Raw genomic sequence first — 19,343 nt, 5'->3', positions numbered from 1 at the left:
TCGCCCTGATGCTTCTCCCTTTGTTGACGGACTAATTACCCTTTTCTTCTTAGTAAATATGTGGGGCATTTAACAGGCGCTTAGCTTGTTTTGCATCTACTTCTCACGATATGCCGCTCATATTTTAGAGCACAAACCACTTGACAAACTGAATGAACACAATGGTGTTGAAGATGATTCAGCTGTGTTTTTTAATGATGTTGTACACTGTGTTCCCCAAATGAACCTGTGTATGAATTGTAAACATTCACAGAGTCCTAACTGGTCTGTTAAAATCTATTCTATGACCTCTGGACCATGCACATCTGACCTGATTCACTCTTGCTTCAAACAGCCACTTAAAAGCCACCCGATGTGATGGCACTAACAAAAGAAAAAAAGAGTTGAGTACTACTTGTCAACAAGCTGGTATTCACTTACATCTAGATGCTTACAGAGATAGAAACTGGCTTCTGTTGACGGAAATTCTATACTCATGATGTTTCTCATCCTCAGGCAATGAGAAAATCTAGCAAGACAGGTCTATGACAATGTCTGTAAATTGCACATGTCCTCATTCCAGTGGGACCAACTCCACTTGTGTTATTTTCTCTCAGAGTACAAGACCATAAAACCAGTGCAACTGGTTTCTGTGCGTTCTGGAAAGTAAGTATGAGTTTTTACTACTGTGGTGCACTAGACTTCCTTGCTTTATGTAGTGTGTGCACACTGTGGGGATACATGGTTAATAAAAGTGCCCACTAAGGACAGGCCCAGGCCCAATTTCAAAAAATCTCAATTTCTTTGAAATTGAGATTAACATATCCTATTGCAAAGTAGCAACAACAAGACACTAAACAACAACACAGAGACTAAGAAGGCTAGAAAGAGGCGAAAACTAGAGCCTGACTGAGGTATTCATCACATATTTAACAGTAGTGGCAAATATGTAATGTCCAAAATGACCCAGTGTGAAAACGTATACCCCACCTTTTTACAGAACATAATGCGAAATAATATTTAAAAAAAGGAAAAGATCCTTGGAGTATTTTATAACTAGCTTCATCACTCTCAGCACAATTAGCAGAGCAAGCTGAGCAATCACAATGTGTGTAAGTGTTTTGTTTCATGATAGGTCATCAATAACAGTGATAATAAATAAAACAAACAGAAAAAAAGAAGAAATCCCATGGAAACCTGGATAAAATAACAGCTATGGGGCACAAAAGGCCATCACAGGGACAGAACCACCACGGAATATAAACTGAAGACAAATAGATACAAATCAAGACAAAGTGACTGATCAGACACACTAGATCAGATCATGTCAAGCTCAATTTACATTGTGGTTCACATACATACCGATCAGTTTAATTTTCAGTGTGCCAGGTCAGTTTTATGGTATTTAATGGTTTATCTTTTAATTAATTGCTTTGGTGTAGTATTAAAAGGAGGTGGTGGCTGGGGCGGATCTAGAGAAATTTTCTTAGGGTGGCATCAGGGTGGCATGAAAATCAAATGGGGTGGCAAAATCAAAGCCTTTTTTTAAACACATATGCAGGTGTTACATGTGGTTAAAATGATGCAAATGCATTAAGTATACACGTTTCATATAAATATAGTCTATATCTTAATTATTTTCTGTAGTGCACATAATTAAACACGTGTGATTTTTTTTATTTTATGTACTGTATAGCCTGTATAATAAATAAATACATATAAAATATACATTTAAAAAAATCATAACTCTGGATTGAGTGGCCTTTTATTAAAATTTTAAAACTGATGTATACTTTGAAGTCCAAACCTTCAACACAAGCTGAAAAAGAGACTCAGCGTGGCTGCAGCTTGTTGCTATGTCAGCTTAATCACATGCCAGTCATGCGTTTTGGAGATGCGGCACACAGTGTGTTAATAACACTCACCATCATTCCACCTTCAAAGTGTTAATGCTACCTTATCTTAAACCTGTCTTAATAAACAACAATGTCATATGAAAAACTAGGGTGACACTAGGGGTGGCAAGAGATCATTTCAGGGTAGCACATGCCACCCCTCTAAATCCGCCCATGGGTGGTGGAGACCTTCATCTAGAAGAAATGCTGTAAAACTTATGAAAATACAGTTAAAAGAAAAAAAAAATGCCCTCACTAACATCTTCTAGTGTCTCCTTAAACTGGTTGTGTTGCTTTCACGCAGAACAGTTACCCGGGGGTGGCCGTGTCCCATGATTTCTCTGTGATCTGGTCCCTGAAAGCCGCGGGTGCTGTGTGGGCTTCGGGGGTGCAGCGGAGCAGTAGCAGATCTCCAACGCTAGGGGGTGTAAAGAATAAAGGAGGGCTTTATGGAAGATAGGCTCTGACGTAAGAGACGTCGTAATTTTCAAGATTCTTTTATTCGTTCAGAGAGTAGAGCAGAGAAAGCACGCCGCTCTGAGTCACACAACAGACACGCCGTGGACTCCTCGTGGCTGAGGCCGGCCTGAGCATCACAGCGACCGGCACATCAGACTGACGACAGAGGCGGCGAGACGGGAAGCTTTGTGCGACAGACAGAAGAGGAACCAGCTCAGCCAGCGATGTCAGGGCTGAAGAAGAGAAACTCCAACTCGTCCGTGGACAGGGAGGAGGATAAACAGGTCACTGAGAGGATGCTGTCCCCGGGTAGCGGCGGTGATAGGGGGGGCTTTGGTCAGGATGGAGCACCGGGAAGCGACCTCAGCAGCCCCGGCAACGTCACAGCAGGAGACGGAGCGGAGGAAGGGGTCGCCCTGAAGAGGACCATCACGCTGTTGAACGGCGTGGCCATCATCGTAGGCACCATCATCGGCTCGGGTATCTTCGTCACGCCGACAGGCGTAGTGAGGGAGGCTGGCTCTGTGGGTCTGTCCCTCATAGTGTGGGCGGTGTGCGGGGTCTTTTCCACAGTGGGCGCCCTCTGCTACGCGGAGCTGGGGACCACCATCACCAAGTCCGGCGGCGACTATGCCTACATCTTGGAAGTGTACGGCTCCCTGCCGGCATTCCTCAAACTCTGGATCGAGCTGCTTATCATCCGGCCGTCCTCCCAGTATATCGTCGCCTACGTCTTCGCCACCTACCTCCTGAAGCCGCTGTTCCCCGTGTGCTCGGTGCCGGAGACGGGGGCCAAGCTAGTGGCCTGCCTCTGCATCAGTGAGTATCCGAGCTCGGGCACCGGCCGAGATGATGCAACTTTAGTGTGTGTGTGAGTGTGCCTATGCAGGCGGTTGTGGTGGCACTTCCTGTATGTATATACTATAAAAACACATGTGGCTCGTGGGCACCTCATGGGCACCTCCTGAGATAATAATGAACGACTTTGCTCACACACACAATATATAAAGCGTTAATCCTATGGAGCGCGTGCGATACCATCAGCACTCGCGCACGCGCGCGTGTAGTAGTGAAAAATTGCGGCGATATTACATCAGCTGCCGGGATGATGTAGGTTGCTCACAGGTTATAGGTCTTAAAAATAACCCAGTTGATTGCTTTGAAATAATTCCTGGTGTTTATCATAAATAATATTTTCTGTGACGTGAGAAGCAGCAAAGATTTCAAAATAAATGCCTTCATTTTAATTTCTTAAAACTTAGATATGATAACTTAATGTAAGTTGGTTTTATTAAATCAAATGCAAGCAAATATACACCGATAGATGATTTAACCCCAGTTTTAGTGGTGTTGTTTAAAAACAAGTAATTTATCATCAGTTTTCCGTGTCGCATGTCTAAGTTAATAAACAGCCACACATTTATGATGGATGTGCAGAGAGTTTTCTATGTGCACTGGGCTGTTTTACACCTTATTTAGTCTTAAAGCAATTATTTCAGGATTCTCACCCGTTTCATGACTTCATTCTTCTTTTCAAGACTTCATGGCTGCCTGAACATAAGTTTAGAGGTGTGTGTGTGTGTGTGTGTGTCTGTGATGTAGGTGGTGGTGAGGTGGTCAGGGTCGCTGCACATTCATAGCTCCTAGGGTATTGTTTAATTTGACTGCTGCTGGAATCTGTATAATTCAGATCAGCGTGTCTCTGTTCCCTTCAGGTTTGTGAATATACGTGTACGCTACATGCCCAAGTATTAGCCATTAGTGTGTGTTTGTGGGTCTGGATGCCAAAGTGTGTCTACCCCTGTACTGTACTTGGCCTCCTTCTCCTTTGTCCTGGTCTCTCAAATACAGAGCCTCATTGTGCCGTCTCGTCTTTCTGTTGTGGCCCCGACCTGATTTAGGAGCTTTGAACAGGCCTGCTGCTTTAGTTAATCACTTCTAACAGGCTACTGCAGCAACTTTGCGTGTGTGTGTGTGTGTGTGTGTGTGTGTGTGTATGTGTGCTTTTGGAGGATAGGGTCGGCACCAGCCGGTACATGGGCATTGAAAAGACAGATGGGTACAGGAGAAAAGACTCTTAAAAATGTGTCACCCCTGTAACTTCTTCCTCTGCTCGCGTCATGTTGACAGCAGAACGTACAATCACACACACTCACTGTTAGGTCCCACAAGTGGAGCAGAAGAAACACATTACAGGGTAAAGTTGTGCAATTTGACTGGTTACAAGATTGGTTTCCTATACGCGTAACACACCTGTAAGCTTTATGTGTCAGTGGCCTCTTTTACTCTGTGGTCTTATTCTCTTCCTCCTTTTCTTTCGCAGTGTTGTTAACCTTTGTGAACTGCTACAGCGTGAAGGCGGCCACCAGAGTGCAGGACTTCTTCGCGGCAGCCAAGCTTCTAGCGCTCGCGCTCATCATAATCATCGGATTTGTCAAGATTGGACAAGGTACCTTGCACAAGCACACAGATACACAAATGCACACGTCACCTCTTTGCTCTTATGCCGGCTTTATTTGCCCAACCCCCACTTTGTTTCCCTCCATCCCTCCAGACACACCTTTAACAAGTTAAAATGTAAATGACCAACATGGCTGAAGACGGGCTGAGGTAGCCACAAATATGCAAATGACACGTGCTGACAGTTTTTCTATTTGGACTTGTGCATCTCCATGATTTATAGTTCAAAGCACTCTTTTTCTAATATACTCAGGCTTGATGAAGCCACTCAGTCTGTTTTTCCTCCCTCTCCTTTTCACTGGCTGTTCCTAAAAAGCAGGAGGTTTGAACATCAGGTGGGTGTGGCTTCCGTGCTCGCCGTCTGAGATGCCCACATTAAGGATTTCTGCTCTCGGTAACACCATACTGATCCATTAGCTCTTATTAAACATTGTCCATGTTTAATAAGAGGATAGACCATCACGACAGTGTATCAGAAAGTAATTAAAAAGCATAAAAAGGTTACTTTAAGAGCCTGACACACATTACAAAAGTTAAACAGTAAATAACCTCCATGGTAAAATATGTGGATTTTATGAACTGTGGATTTTAATGTTCCGTTTATATTGTTATTAGATTCCCTTAAATGATTTAGGCAGTGTAGAAAGTCTTTACAGTTTGAGTTTGCACGTGATTGCATCAGCAGTCGAGGAAGTTGACGGACCAGTTTGTGTGCCACGCGACATAAAACAGGAAGTTTCAGCTGCATTTACTCCAGCTGTGTATTTCATTGACACAGTAGCTCGCCTGCTGGCACAATCAACCCTTACGTAAGCAGGTAATCTCAGTTTCAAGGGGGAAATCCTTAAATTAGATTACTTAACTTAATGGATCTGTGTCTCCTTCACTAAGAGATTTGAAGAAGTGTTGTCGTGTACCTTTTTCCTCAAAGTCAGTCTAAGATTAAAACCGGCAAACTGACTGTGACTGTGAGGATAATTGTGTTAAAAAGAAAGTCGTGATGGCCCAGACGTATAAAGCTTTCATGTCTTTCATCGCTTGTGACTCTTAAATTGTGTCTGGATCGCCTCTCTTTCAGCTGCTGTGTTCCCATCCCGAGTAAATCCTCACACACGTGATTTGTAGATATTTGATTTCATGGAGTGACTTCTGAATTCTATTACAACCAACAGAATCTGGTGAAGCGTTGTGTAAAGATAGGACAGATAAACCATATAATGGCTCTTATGTAGGACACATTTGGGAGTGTGCTCATTGACTGTTACAAGTCTGAGTCACAAATAACTCCTGTTTGAACAAGCTCGAACATGTGCTCGGCTCACTATAAACCACTGAAAAGTGTGCTTTTAATCAGACAGGAAGTGCGCTTAGGCCACAGATGTCGAACTCCAGGCCTCGAGGGCCGGTGTCCTGCAGGTTTTAGATGTGTCCTTGATCCAACACAGCTGATTTAAATGGCTAAATTACCTCCTCAACATGTCTTGAAGTTCTCCAGAGGCCTGGTAATGAACTGATCACTTGATTCAGGTGTGTTGACCCAAGGTGATATCTAAAACCTGCAGGACACCGGACCTCGAGGCCTGGAGTTCGACACCCCCTGGCTTAGGCGATCAAACTGCCCTCTAGAGGAAGGGTTTGGCACTCTCAGCCAAGACTGACTACCATGGTCTACATATCAAAGCTGACACAAGACCCCTCTGCTTCTTTTGTGAGGTTAAAGCTTCTACCAGGCGACTGGAGGCTTGTACCCAATCTGCTGCCTGTGTTGGCTCCTAACTGTGCTCTCATGGCTGGCTTTCTTCCTGCACGCAATGAAGCTGTCGTCCATCGTATTCCTCTGAGAGAGACGGAGGAAAATGGAAAACGGGGGTACATTAGATCAGAGTAGCTCTCCTGGACAGAAATGGTAAGAAAGAAATGCAATAAACGGGAATACAGCAAGCACTGTGTATTGAATGAGGATGAGCTGGTACATCTGAGTATAAGGAGATTGACCACAGGGCTTATTTTGGCTCTAGACTCTGTACATAACCTGTGTATTTTCACTGTATGAAACACTGACGTCAGTGTAAACACACTAACAGCTTATATTCCATCGATGTATTGAAATTCAGCAGATTTTGTGTCAGTACTGGTTTACTTAAAACTGCAGCTGCACTGCAAAGTTGATGCAGTTGCACAAGTGTCCACGTTCAAAATAGCAACAGCAAAAAAAGGAAATAAGCTAAAAAATTATGAAGGAAATGCATCAAAACACAACACCGAAAGCAGACCGGGTTTAGTCTGGCTTTACTTCAGCCTGTTTCTTTAGTGATAAATGTGTATCTAAAACTACGTTAACAGCGCACTGCAGCACCAGCCAGTCTCTGCTGCTTTTTGTTTTCATATCAAATCCAAATCCACTGTTTATGTTCTGATCCCTTATTAGTTGCCGCTACTGCCAAATTGTTGGTGTAAAACTTCAGCTAACTGTTGCACACAGAAGTAAGTGAGCAAGGGTATCCTGTTATGGAGTAAGATTACTTAATCAGAACCAAACTGGAATAAATTTAACATGTTCAGCTGGAGCTGTGAGGTGCACTGGAGCCACAGATGCACAGGCTTAGCGGGTAAAATGACAGGTCGGAGATCATAGGTCCGAGATCACCTGAGTGGTGGTCGATTAAACCCGAGCTGCGTCTGGTTCAGCATGCGTGTCTCCTTGTCAGACTTTTAAAGCCAATATTTTTGACTCATACACCGATGTTCTGTGCCGCACTCGTTAAATCTTTGTAAAGTTGAGGTGACTTCCCAGTTTGTTAGTTTAAGGTGCTCGACCAAAATCATGCCGTATGGATCCAATATTGAATATCCAAAGGTAAAAAGGTTGCAGTGACTTACAACATTGGATAAAAGTAAACCTGTGTCAGCCTTGTGTCAGTAACTGTGGGGAATTCATAGCAAACTGTGGAATCTGTAACATCAGCAGCTGCAGGGAGCAGCCTCTGACCTTTGTGCTCGACTCTCACAATACCGTTAATTACATTAATACTTTTGAAAGTAATTCTTCCCCCAGTAGTGTGAGAAAACTTCATCAAAGTGTTCTCAAGTAAATAACAAGCATGAGCTGTACCTGCTTTTACTCTGCGGCCTCATTCATCTTTCCTTCCTGATCCGTTCCCTGTAAGCTGAATGCTAAGTTCACCTATTTAGTGTCTGTTCTGGTTTGTAAATGAAACGCGAGGACGGATTCTACCAATTTGTTATTCTAGTCCTTTTCTAAGTGTCATTTCTGGTTTGGTGTCTACTCTGAATCAATTTTAAGATCTTTAATCACCACTCTGCTTCTAATAACTGTTTACCTGGGACGTCTCACATTACATAGACTTCTAGAAAGACTAGGCATGTGCCTGTGATTATATCAACAAACGAAAGCATAATCCCTCTTTCTGTTGTAGCTCTCCCTGGCTTGTGACTGGTTGAGTGCGCCTCGAAAGCACCTCATGCACTAATGGGTTCACTTTAGATTCAACAATTCCAAATATTTCTAGTTTTCTGAAGCATTTAGTGAGTGCATGGGAATTGTTAAAGCACGGCTCTGAAGCTTTACACATAGGGCCCTGTTCATGAGGCCTGGAGTGTCAGATTAGAAGGCAGCGTAATCTGATTAGCTCCAATAAAGCCTCCGCCTTCTTAGTTTGACTGCCGCCCACACTGTTTGTAAGAGAAGCAAACAGAGAGAAGGTTGACCATCTATTTGTAAGAACAAGTTCTCCCTCCCATCGTCTTCATTTACTTGACTGTAACAGGAATTATTCAACACAGCTGCTCACACCCGCTCACAAACTGCTGGGTCACACTTCAGCACGGCTCTCCCTGCCTCAAGGTGTCCAAAAAGTAAAGGCGTGTTTGCTAGAAAGCCTGTTTACCATACCTGATTCACAGGTGGTTACCTCCCACCTATGTACAAATACTTCATCTCATTTCAAACAGTATAACTAATCCATGTGCTACCGCTAACTGTGAGTCTGAACCACATCAAGAAACATATTTTCTGATGTAAAACCAGCCTATTCACTGTATTGATGTGAAGAAACAAGAATAGTTGAGAAACTTTAAAGCTTACACCACAGCAGCTTCTAATAAAGGCACAAAAGCCTTTATTAGCAGGGAGCTGTTGAGAAAGCCAGGAAATGAAGGGGAAAGAACGCAGGGGAATGACAAGTAGAAAGGCCTTGTATTTGGAATCAGACTCGGGGTTACAGCTGATGACATCTGTGCCAATTTGATCTGCTCACCAACAACATGCATTGGTACCGAGTCTCACTGAAATGTAGAGAACTCTTTGCGTGAGGAAGTGACTGTAAATGATTATAAGGTAAGCAGGTTAATATTTCTTACAATAAATAAGTGGATTAAAACCATTGTCATAGCTGCGTGCTAAAGACCTTGTCAATATTTGTGGTTGTAAAGAGCGTGACTGAGAGAACTAATATGCACTTGAAATAAAGTGTGCTTATCAAAAAACTAAAGAGGTGTCTTTGAGTGCATTGTCAGAGTTGTGCTTTGCGCCCTGATTCTACACACAGAATGAACAAAAGGCAGGAATTTAGTTCATTCAGGTGTTGCTGGCAAGTTATCAGCTGCGTGTGTGTTCTCTGTCGTTCATGCATATTTGGTTTTTATTGTGTGTGTGTGTGTGTGTGTGTGTGTGTGTCACTTTCACTGTCTGGTGCCTGTATCATGAGACCAGCTGGTGGTGGGTCAGCGTGCCCAGACCGATATGATGGAATGTGATGTGAGGTAGAAACAGAACTGTGAGGAAAGTCCCCCACTCTGACTTTAGGCAAAGATTTAAAGGTTTCACCATATGCATGCCTAATAATAGGAGGTGTAAGTGTTATCAGTTCAAATAAAACGCATCATCTAGCTATGAAAAGAGGCTTATTTGGTTGCTTTTCTGTTGGATCATTCACCCAAATGGCTTGCATGAATGATCCAACAGAAATGTGCCTTAATTTGGTTGCTTTTCTTAAAGATTAAGTTTCTGTGTTTTTTTTTTTTGTTTTTTTTTTTTTCCCCCCCATTAAATATCAAAGGTCAGTAAGTCCCGTAAAAATGTCATATCAGAAAAGGAAAAACAAAAGGAGCTGTGATGAGTCAGACTTCGCTGTCATAGGAATCTGTAAAGGTTACTATCAAATTGGGCGTTGCACTGATTTTTAAGCCTGATCAGAAGCTGTGAGTTTAACAGGAATTCTGTCGAGTTGAGACACGGGTCAACATAAGGCCTGAGGTGGATGACATGACTTGTGCAATGTGTGGCTATTCACATGGTTTAAAAAAAAAAAAAAAAAAATCTATTCTTCTTCATAGAAATGTCAAACCAGCATGAGCAAGCTGCTTTGTGACGTTTAACTGATGCTGGAATATGCAGCAGAATATTTAAAGGCAAACTCAGATGACAACTGTCCCAAATATTAAAAGCAATCCATCTTAAGGGGGACCCATCATGTAGATTATCAGTCCATACTTTTATTCTTGCAATAGATATTTTTGCATGATTCACAGTTCAAAATAATCAAACTTCTTCTTCAGACGGGTACAATCTCTCACTTTAGCTGTTTAAAAAAACAATGTTTTAGGTTGTCGCCTAGGTCCAGTTTAAATGCATCAAAGGTACGGGAATATTAACACCAGACAAAGTGTGCACATGTAATTGTTGCCATGTCCTGTAATATTGGTAGTGCCTACTTATTAAGCATAAAGAGCTGTTTAATGCTGTTTAACAAGTGAGCGTCCCCCCCTGCCCCCCAGCTGGCCAGCGAGAATGGTCAGCTGGGGGGGGCGCCATGGTCTCTTGACACTGGGGCCACACATCTGTCTGCCTCATCATAGGTGGAGCAATGCATGAGGCTGTCCGTCGGACCAGGCTGCACAGTAATCGGGCGTTTCCCACGCTGCACATTGGCTCAGGGCTAACCCTCCCAGTACCAACACTGCCGGGGGCTGTTGGTTTAGCAACCGTCGCCATGTCTGAGAATGAGAATGCATGTCGTGGAGAGCAGGAATTTGTACACAGATCCCCTACAACCAGCAGAAACCTGAAGGACTGGGAAAAGAGGCAGTGATCAGAATGTGATAAATCCCCATAAGGGCTCAGGATTTGAAGAGAAATACAAATGCTGTCTGCTGGAACAAGTTGCATTTATATCAGCGTTAGCATCTCATATGCCATTGGATGGAGGGCACGATCCATAGAGCTATGATAATTAGAAATAACGCAAATGTTAAAAAGTTGAGCTATCCTTAACCACAGGCTTTCCCCTGCCCCTCTCCCTCGTCTTTTACCTCTGTCTCTTTTATAGGCTGCGTGAGCCTTATGTCGACCCGCATAGCCTCGCCACTGTCTGGGTCACTTATTGACTGTCTCAGCCAGGTCTTAACTCCAGTAATTCTGCAGTCCTTCACTGATCCGCATAGTGGGGCGGATTTAAGCATGATATTAGACTTTTTCCCTTTCAAAGGCTCTTTGGCTTGTGGATTCATTGGTCAGTGTTTTATGTATTGTGCCAGAATGACTGGTCAACCTGCCCGTGGCCCAATAGCGCAGACGGTGAACTGGGGCTTTTTTTTTTTTTTTTTTTTTTAAAATCCTAATCCTTTTGTCTTCTCCAGGTGATACAGCCGGACTTCTTCCAGAGAATTCCTTCAAGGGGTCCAAATATGAGTTTGGAAGTATTGGCCTGGCACTCTACAGTGGGCTGTTTGCTTACGGTGGCTGGTGAGTTAACACATCAGCCTAGCTGTGCAATTAGTTTGCTGTCCACTGTCTGCCTGTATCCAGTTTCCCTCAATTCAAATGTTAAACCTGGTGCTTGGAGACGGCGTGGATCAAACGGATCAAACGCTGGGGCATTTTGTCAGTAACATATCATCTGATAAGTCCAATGAATGGCTATTACAAATAACACTGAACATACTGTACATTACTAATGTTTCTTTCAAATAATAAATATCAGAAAAATAAAGGTTCAGTGCATCTTCATTGCTTTTTTTTTTTTTTTTTTTTTTCTACTGTTCAACACCTATTTGTTGTCTCTTTTGTTTCCAGGAACTACTTGAATTTTGTTACAGAGGAGATGATTGAACCTTACAAGTAAGTTGATCACAATTGTGATTTTACCTTTAAAATTCATGTGGAGTAGTCAAAAGTCCGCAGTTGTAATCAGCCTGCCGTTGTTGTACGTTTTCCTCAGAAACCTTCCTCGAGCCATCATCATCTCCCTGCCGATAGTGACAGCAGTGTATGTCCTAACAAACTTGGCCTATTTCACCACACTCTCCCCCGATCAGATGCTTAACTCAGAGGCTGTGGCTGTGGTGAGTGCTTTGAGCTGCAGTAATGTACAAAAGTCTTGAGCCATCCCTCATTTCTTTATATTTTGCTAGGAAAATGGGAAATTGGTTCGGTGATTTATTAAAAGATATAAGACAAAAACAGAGTTTGTACAGTTCTAACAAGCTTGAAAGTCTGTATTTGGTATGCTTTAAGTGCTTCCTATCTAACATTCACACACATTCATACTCCAATAGATGCTTCGGAGAGCAGCTTGGGGTCTTTCCGAAGGATATTTGACATGCAGACTGGAGTAGACTGAACCAGCAACCTTCTGATTAGTATACAACCTGCTCTAATCTACCTCCTGAGTTAAAGCCAATCCGAAACCACCCGTGGAGCGGAAGGGAAATTTTCTTGTAATTCCTCTAAGTGGTCTTAGGGAATAGTTCTCCAGGCTTCTTCAAGGACATTTGAAGCTCTTCTTTAGATGCTGACTGGCTTTTGTTCCATTCTTTATCAGGATGATCGCATACTACTTTAATAATGTTGAAGCCCGGCCTCTGGGGAGGCCAGTTCATGAGTGATAGTGTGTTTTTTTTCTATCCAGGTGTGCTTTTACTGTATAGTGTTTGGGATCATTGCCAATTTGAAAAAATGAAGACATTGCCCAACACTGCCTGCAATGTAACCCCAAACCCTGACAGAGCCTCAACCATGTTTTACAGCAGTATTTTAAAGCAGCCAGTGTCCAAAGAAAAACTTTAAGCCTGGAAAACTACTGCCCGGGACCATTTTATGTTTAGCTTCCAAGAAGTCGGTCTTGATTGTAATTGTCTTAAAGAAATTAGCAGTGGCTCAAGGCTTTTGCACAGCACTGTATATTTGGGTGGGGGGTATAACAGGTCCAAAGATGTGAATACTTGCTGCTGAATGCTGAATATATGTTGCTGATGTTGTTGCCTACAGGATTTTGGTAACTACCACCTGGGTCCCATGGCGTGGATCATCCCGGTGTTTGTAGGCCTGTCCTGCTTCGGATCAGTCAACGGCTCACTGTTCACATCATCCAGGTAACACTCTCACACCAACCATGTTTAAAAAAAAAAAAAAAACTCGCGTGCACGCACACACAATTAGCAAGTGTTAAGAGTCAAGATTAGAAACACCCGGAGCCTCTTCATCTTTCTTTTCACAGCAATTAATCACATATGTGTCTTTCTATTCATCTCAGGTTATTCTTTGTGGGTTCTCGGGAGGGTCACCTGCCCAGTCTGCTGTCAATGATCCACCCCACTCTGCTGACCCCACTCCCCTCACTTATATTCACTGTATGTTTTTGGTTTTTTAACTTTCTTTATTGGCACACGAGAGAGCACATCTTCTGAAACCAAAGCTAAAATAATAGTGTGTGTGTGTCTTTTGAGTATTTTAATTTGTGGGATCTCACTTCACTTCACTGCATAATAGGTTATTATATACAGTTACAGAATATTTTTAATTAATTTTGAATAAAAGGACAAAGGTGAACTTTTCTGAAAACAAAGACTTTTTGCTGCTCTCTTACACAGCTGAGAATCAAACCATACCAACATGCTAGCAACTTTTACACCTGCTCAGTTGAACTTCAATGAGTTACTTTATTTAATTGCATGCAGAAAATCTCATACTTGGAGGCAGTGTCACCAGACTTAGAGAGGTAATGTGTTCCCTTCTCTCTGTCTGTCCAGTGTTTAATGACGCTGCTCTACGCCTTCTCCAACGACATCTTCTCCGTCATAAACTTCTTCAGCTTCTTCAACTGGCTTTGCATCGCCATGGCAATTATAGGAATGATGTGGCTCCGCTATAAGAGGCCTGAGCTGGATCGACCAATAAAGGTGAGTCAGCCTCGAGAACTGTTTTTAAGAGGTTTTCAGCAAAAAATGTGGCTGGTGGTGGAGAGAACTAGTCTATCAGGCAGGCCAAAACAATGGATCTTCTCTTGGTCTTTGTCATCATTGACTCCCACTGAAGTTGGCTTTGGCAGCAGGAAATCTTCCTTCTTTGTGTAAAGCAACAGACAAAGATCCATTCAGTGCAGATGAACAGATACTGATCACAGATTAAAAGACAGGAGGGGAGCTGGATGCTAGTCAGCTGGTGCTGAGGCTGGCTGCGTGTGTGTGTGTGTGTGCGCGCGCGCAGTGTACTCGTGTTACCCATGCTGTGGGGACCTGAATCTGTTTACAGTCAGTGTGGGAAAAGCAAAAAAAAGTCTTTGAATGTTACATTTGAGGTTGAAAGCTTTCACAATTAGGGTCCAGATTTGGAAAGTTAGCTATGGTTTGGGTAGGTTTGCACGATCTCCGTGATGTCCTCTGAGGTGATGGAAACACAAACGTGTGTGTGTGAGTAAGAGGAAGAGCGCTACCGCCACACTCTCCGCATCACAGAGGACCCTTGTTACAATTTGAGTGTGTGTTTGATGGTCAGAGGCGGAAAAGTGAAAGAGGCAAATGGATGTACTGGTTCAGTCCTGTGTGAAAGCGGGTGGCTGGGACAGGAGCGGCACTGTCCCTGCTGACCTCCATCTCTCTTTCACTCTCCCACTCTTTTCCTTTCTCCTTTCTTTGTCTGTCACATTCCTGCTGTTCAGCCAATGAGAGTAGTGGAGAATCACACAGTTCGATTTATTAATGAGTCCTTTTTGTAGGAGAGATACAACACTGTGCCCTAAGAACAGCTCAGTTATTGACAGTGTCCGCTCACATTGATGCTACGTGGCCAAATGCATCTGAACACATGTGCATCGCATATATGATTGTTGAACACAGACGCTATCAAACATAACCCGGTAATAAGGATTACTACAGTGGCGCTGGGAGGTCAAATACACTGCAGCTTAAACTTAAGAAAGTATGAGCGAATGTAAAAATACTGCAAAAGCTTTCAAAACACAACAGTTTAAATTTTTCTGGGAGAGGCATTCACAGCTTATGTATCTGTGTTGTGAGGGATCAAAAGATGCAGGTAATTTTAATTTTAATTGGATAATCCATAGGATACTGTAGATGCATGTTTGCTATTAGCCGTTTACACTTCTGTTGTGTTTTGTGAGCTTTTTCGTGTTTTTTCTATTTACTGGTGTTTTCTTAAGTTGCAGTGCATTTGGCCTCTCAGGGCCACCATAGATTATAAGGACAATCTGTGAAAGATTTAGACTTTATTGAATCGTGCCACCTGCCACATCCTGGCATCCCCTTTTATCACCTCAGCTAACCAGAGCTGTGAGGGTGGCGGTGATTCGATATTTTACTTGGCTGATGATTTTTACAACTGAAGGGTGCTAATGGAAGAGTCCATTAGTGGACACTAGTGGTTAAATGAGTTTATCTAGCATACATAATAGGGAGCATCCTGTCTTATTGCATCTAGCTTGGTCAGGTTAGATATCACAAAGACTGTATATAAAAGATGGTCGTGGGTTCTGTGCATAGAGTATAAATGATGGATTTAGCCACCATGATGTCCCTCATTGGTTTTGGATTGGATTTTGAGCCTTCCTTGTTAGCATTTCCGCTGCCACCTTATGTGGATGAAATGGTGGAGTGCTAATGTTGTAGCTGCCATAGGGGCAATGCAGACACACACATATTGGCTAAGTGGTGCCACGCCCGTAGCTCAGTTATCCAGGTGGATACTTTGTAAAACAGTTTACGTCATAACTGTTTTTTGTAGCATATTGCAAATATTCTTTTTCCTGCTACAAATTTGGGTATTTTAGGAGCTTTTGACTCCTTTTGTGAGCCTGCCTCAAGTGGCTCATGGAGGAACTGTAGTTTTGGTCACTTCGCGCTGACTCTAAAACATCGAGCCAATGCAGAGGTGGCTTACAGCGGCGTTATTTCTCAGCAAACACTCAGTTATGAGTTTTTGTGCTTCTCCCTGCAGGTGAACATTCTGCTACCAGTGAGCTTTGTGTTAGCCTGCCTCTTCCTTATCATCGTCTCCTTCTGGAAGACTCCAGTCGAGTGCGCCATCGGCTTTGGGATCATCGGCACTGGACTGCCTGTCTATTTTATTGGTGTGTGGTGGCAGACTAAACCCAAGTGGCTGCGAAATGGAATCCGTAAGTAAAACAAACTCCTCCCCCTTGTCTATGAATATGTTACTTGGAGCATTTTATTCCACCTGTTTTTGTGTGCGCTTTTAATTTGTCCATTAACCTCCTAAGACCCAAACTCTTCCACGGCATGCATTTTTAATTTCTCTTTGATATTTGGGCATGTTGGGGCCCGATGAATGTAAAAACAAAGAATTTCCAGATTTTTTTTTTTTTTTTACCTTATTTTAGTTTTTAAGAAAAATAAGAGCCACATATGAGGATATTTGTTTAACATTTTGATAGAACAGTAGCAGTATAATGTCCTTGTAAGTGGATATCAGGCCCTTGTAGAGCAAAATTGAGTATTTTGGTCTAAATAACCCAAAATGTGATGTCCACTTATGTGGACGCCAGGTCCTAGGAGGTTAATATAAGCTCAGTTGATTTTTACTGCGAAAATTCAGAGTTATCTCAAGTTCTGCGTGAAAGTTTCAATGCTAGGTTCAATAAAAATATGACAAGTTTTTCTTCTTGAAGCTTTTTAAAATTGTCCTCCGTTCTGCTGCTGATTAATATTTTAGGTTTATACCTATGGTGTGTTGATCCGTATTTCTCTCTTCAGCTGCTGCATTTTGTCCTTGTCAGTTTCCAGCTAAATAATAACATTTAACAATCAAATGTAAAATTTGGTAGGATTTCAGATTTATCATCTCAAGGCTTTACGTTGGGTAAAGAAAGATATGGTGTTGGTCCACACTGTGATAGGCTTTCATATTTCAGCTCCATTCATTTGAACGTTTGCTTTGCTCTTGATTTGTATCCAAGCTTCTTTTTTTTTTTTCTTTCATCGCTGAGTTAAATGTTTAACTCCAGGTGACCTCAGCTGTTCTGGCCCCTGAAACCCATTTCAGGGTTCAGGGTTAGACTCGGTTTGCTAAATCTGAAGGAGGTCCCTTTTTTTTTTTTATTTATTAGTGGTGATTTCATGTTTTCCTCACTCATAGCTCTCCTGAGTGGAAATAAGAACGCCGCTGTGGCCTTTAAGGACAGATAAATGGGACTTGGGATGCAGTCGTTGTATTTGAGCTCTGTTTGGGTGGAAACTTAGGCGAAGTGATGATTAACCGTCTCCGATGTTTGTTTTTCAGACTCGACCACAGCTCTGTGTCAGAAGTTCATGGAAGTTGTGCCTCAGCAGTCCTAAAAACCAAGTTGCCCTTTTACTTCAGCCAAAAGGCCAAGACGATTGGGCTAAGATATCATAACTGATGATGTTTGAACTCCGTTAATGCTTTTCACACACACACACACACACACACACACACTCTCTCTCACACGCGCACACACCTCATATGAACTTGGTGAAGACATCTGAAGTTAAACAGCCATTGTCATTCTTTTGGGGTTATTTGACCCTTTTAGTGTCAATAATTTGTAGTTTCTTTTTTTCTGTTCTTTTTATAAAACAAGAACTGTTTTTTTTTTTTTTTTTTTAATTTAGTTTTTTTTTTTACATTTTCACTAATTGTTCTGTGAATACGTCTAATCTTCTGTCACCAGAAACCTGTTGTATTTAGCGGTGCCTTTACGTTGCAGATGAAGGTGAGTGTAGGTGGGCGATGATGCAGAACCAGCTGTCAAAATAAACAAAAAAACAAACAAACACAACAACTTTTTCCTTCAGGAAGTTGTTGCTGGATATCACTACACACTCTGTTTTGCTCCTGCAGTCTTTACAATTTCAGTGTTGTGTTGTTATCTGTGCTGCTGTGCTTTTTGACAGTAAGCATCTGTCTGCCTCTCACTGTTGGTTATTTGACCTGGCATGTTGTGCGTCTGTGCACAAAGCTGAACAGAGGCTGTGCTTTTTTTCCTTTTTTGAAATATTTAAAGACGATCAGAGTGCTGACGTCCTCTCACATGTAGGCCTGCTGCTGTGGTTTTATATCAGGTCAACGGGCAGTAAATTAAACCTAATGTATGTTTCGTTTGTCTGGCTAACCAAAGCCCGACTTAAATTTCTCTCTGAGTATAAAAAAATGTGCAGTCTACTGATTCCTCATAGGACTTCTGTGTCTGAAGTGTCTTTTAAATCCTCATGTGGTTAAGCTTGACAGAAGTGCCCGTGGGAAATAGTATTTTCTGTAAAGTGGGTCAAAATGTGCAACCTTTCTGCTGTTCTTTTTGTGTTTTTATTTTTTTTTTTAGGGCGGGGGTGGGGTTGTCACTGATGTCAGTGATCAATATGTTGGATAACTGAGCCTGGCTCCCAGAGTGCTGCTTTTACTCCATCGCACTGGAAGTGTTTGAGACAATGTTTCCAACCACATGCTGCAGTAAAGCCATGTAACACTCACAGCACGAGGTTAGAGTGGAAAGACAGAAACAATGCAGTTTTGTTTTGTTTGTTTTTCTGTAGTGGATGTCTGTGTGTGTGTGATTGCAGAACATAGTTGTTTTTCTGGGCACAGACATATGAAGCTTAAATGCTCCCCTCTAAATTATTCCATGCAAACTTTTTCCCTTTTTTTTTTTTTTTTTTTTTTTTTTTTCAACAATCCTGTTCCGTTTTTGTATTTTTGTGTTTTGGGACCATTAAAGTGAAGTGACACAGGAGTTTCAGTCTACTTATCCTCAGACTGTCAGAGAGGAAGTTTGATGTTTTTATTTTTATAATGGGTTCGTTGAGAGATGGAGCACGTTTTCACATCACAAATATAACTGCTAGTTTTTCATTTTTCATCCTTGTCTTTTGTTTGTATTTCACGCACAGTAAAAGTTAAAAACAGAAAACTAGAGCTGCATTATTAGTGTCCACCCCGCTCCTCCTGGAAAAAGGACCAAAAGTACAGGTTACCATGGCAGCGGTGGATCCAGGAGGAGTGATGTGTATGTTATAGAGTTAGAGCCTTCTAACACTCCAGCCATCGCTCAGAGCTGATGGAGAAACTAACATAAATGCGACTGTAGGAACTTTATTTATTTGTAGCAAACTTTTGATGTGTATTATTAGTCGCTCTAATTTGTTTACAGGGCATTTTGTGAAAAGTGCTTGTCAAATAAATCTTGAGGTTTTTTTCCAGTCTTGTGTTCTGTTGTGTTTGGTTTTCATCGTTTGCTCCTCTCAGCTTTCTTTGCATTAATT

General features: G+C 42.2%; 1 protein-coding gene across 1 annotated transcript; it reads left to right on the top strand.

The window, feature by feature from the left end:
• The first annotated feature begins 2,355 nt into the window (after positions 1-2,355).
• On the top strand, positions 2,356-19,280 carry slc7a5 (solute carrier family 7 member 5). The gene is made up of 10 exons (XM_084936251.1): positions 2,356-3,152; positions 4,657-4,782; positions 11,451-11,556; positions 11,887-11,931; positions 12,032-12,155; positions 13,081-13,184; positions 13,346-13,442; positions 13,842-13,991; positions 16,045-16,222; positions 17,347-19,280. Exons 1-10 carry the CDS (start codon positions 2,558-2,560, stop codon positions 17,400-17,402), a joined length of 1,581 nt encoding a protein of 526 aa, XP_084792377.1. The 5' UTR covers positions 2,356-2,557; the 3' UTR covers positions 17,403-19,280.
• The last annotated feature ends 63 nt before the right edge of the window (positions 19,281-19,343 follow it).

The sequence above is a fragment of the Perissodus microlepis genome, chromosome 7, assembly GCF_051167445.1.
Source record: "Perissodus microlepis isolate ML-2025 ecotype Zambia chromosome 7, ASM5116744v1, whole genome shotgun sequence".
In the NCBI taxonomy this organism is placed as follows: domain Eukaryota; kingdom Metazoa; phylum Chordata; class Actinopteri; order Cichliformes; family Cichlidae; genus Perissodus; species Perissodus microlepis.
The sequence above is the reverse complement of the archived record's forward strand: the minus strand, read 5'-3'. Positions and strand labels throughout refer to the sequence as shown.

Bases quoted from the DNA above. Each gene is read 5' to 3' on its own strand.
- slc7a5 (XM_084936251.1), top strand. From the start codon at position 2,558: ATGTCAGGGCTGAAGAAGAGAAACTCCAACTCGTCCGTGGACAGGGAG. The intron at 4,783-11,450 runs GTACCTTGCACA...TGTCTTCTCCAG, and splicing joins ATTTGTCAAGATTGGACAAG to GTGATACAGCCGGACTTCTT. The intron at 13,992-16,044 runs GTGAGTCAGCCT...TTCTCCCTGCAG, and splicing joins AGCTGGATCGACCAATAAAG to GTGAACATTCTGCTACCAGT.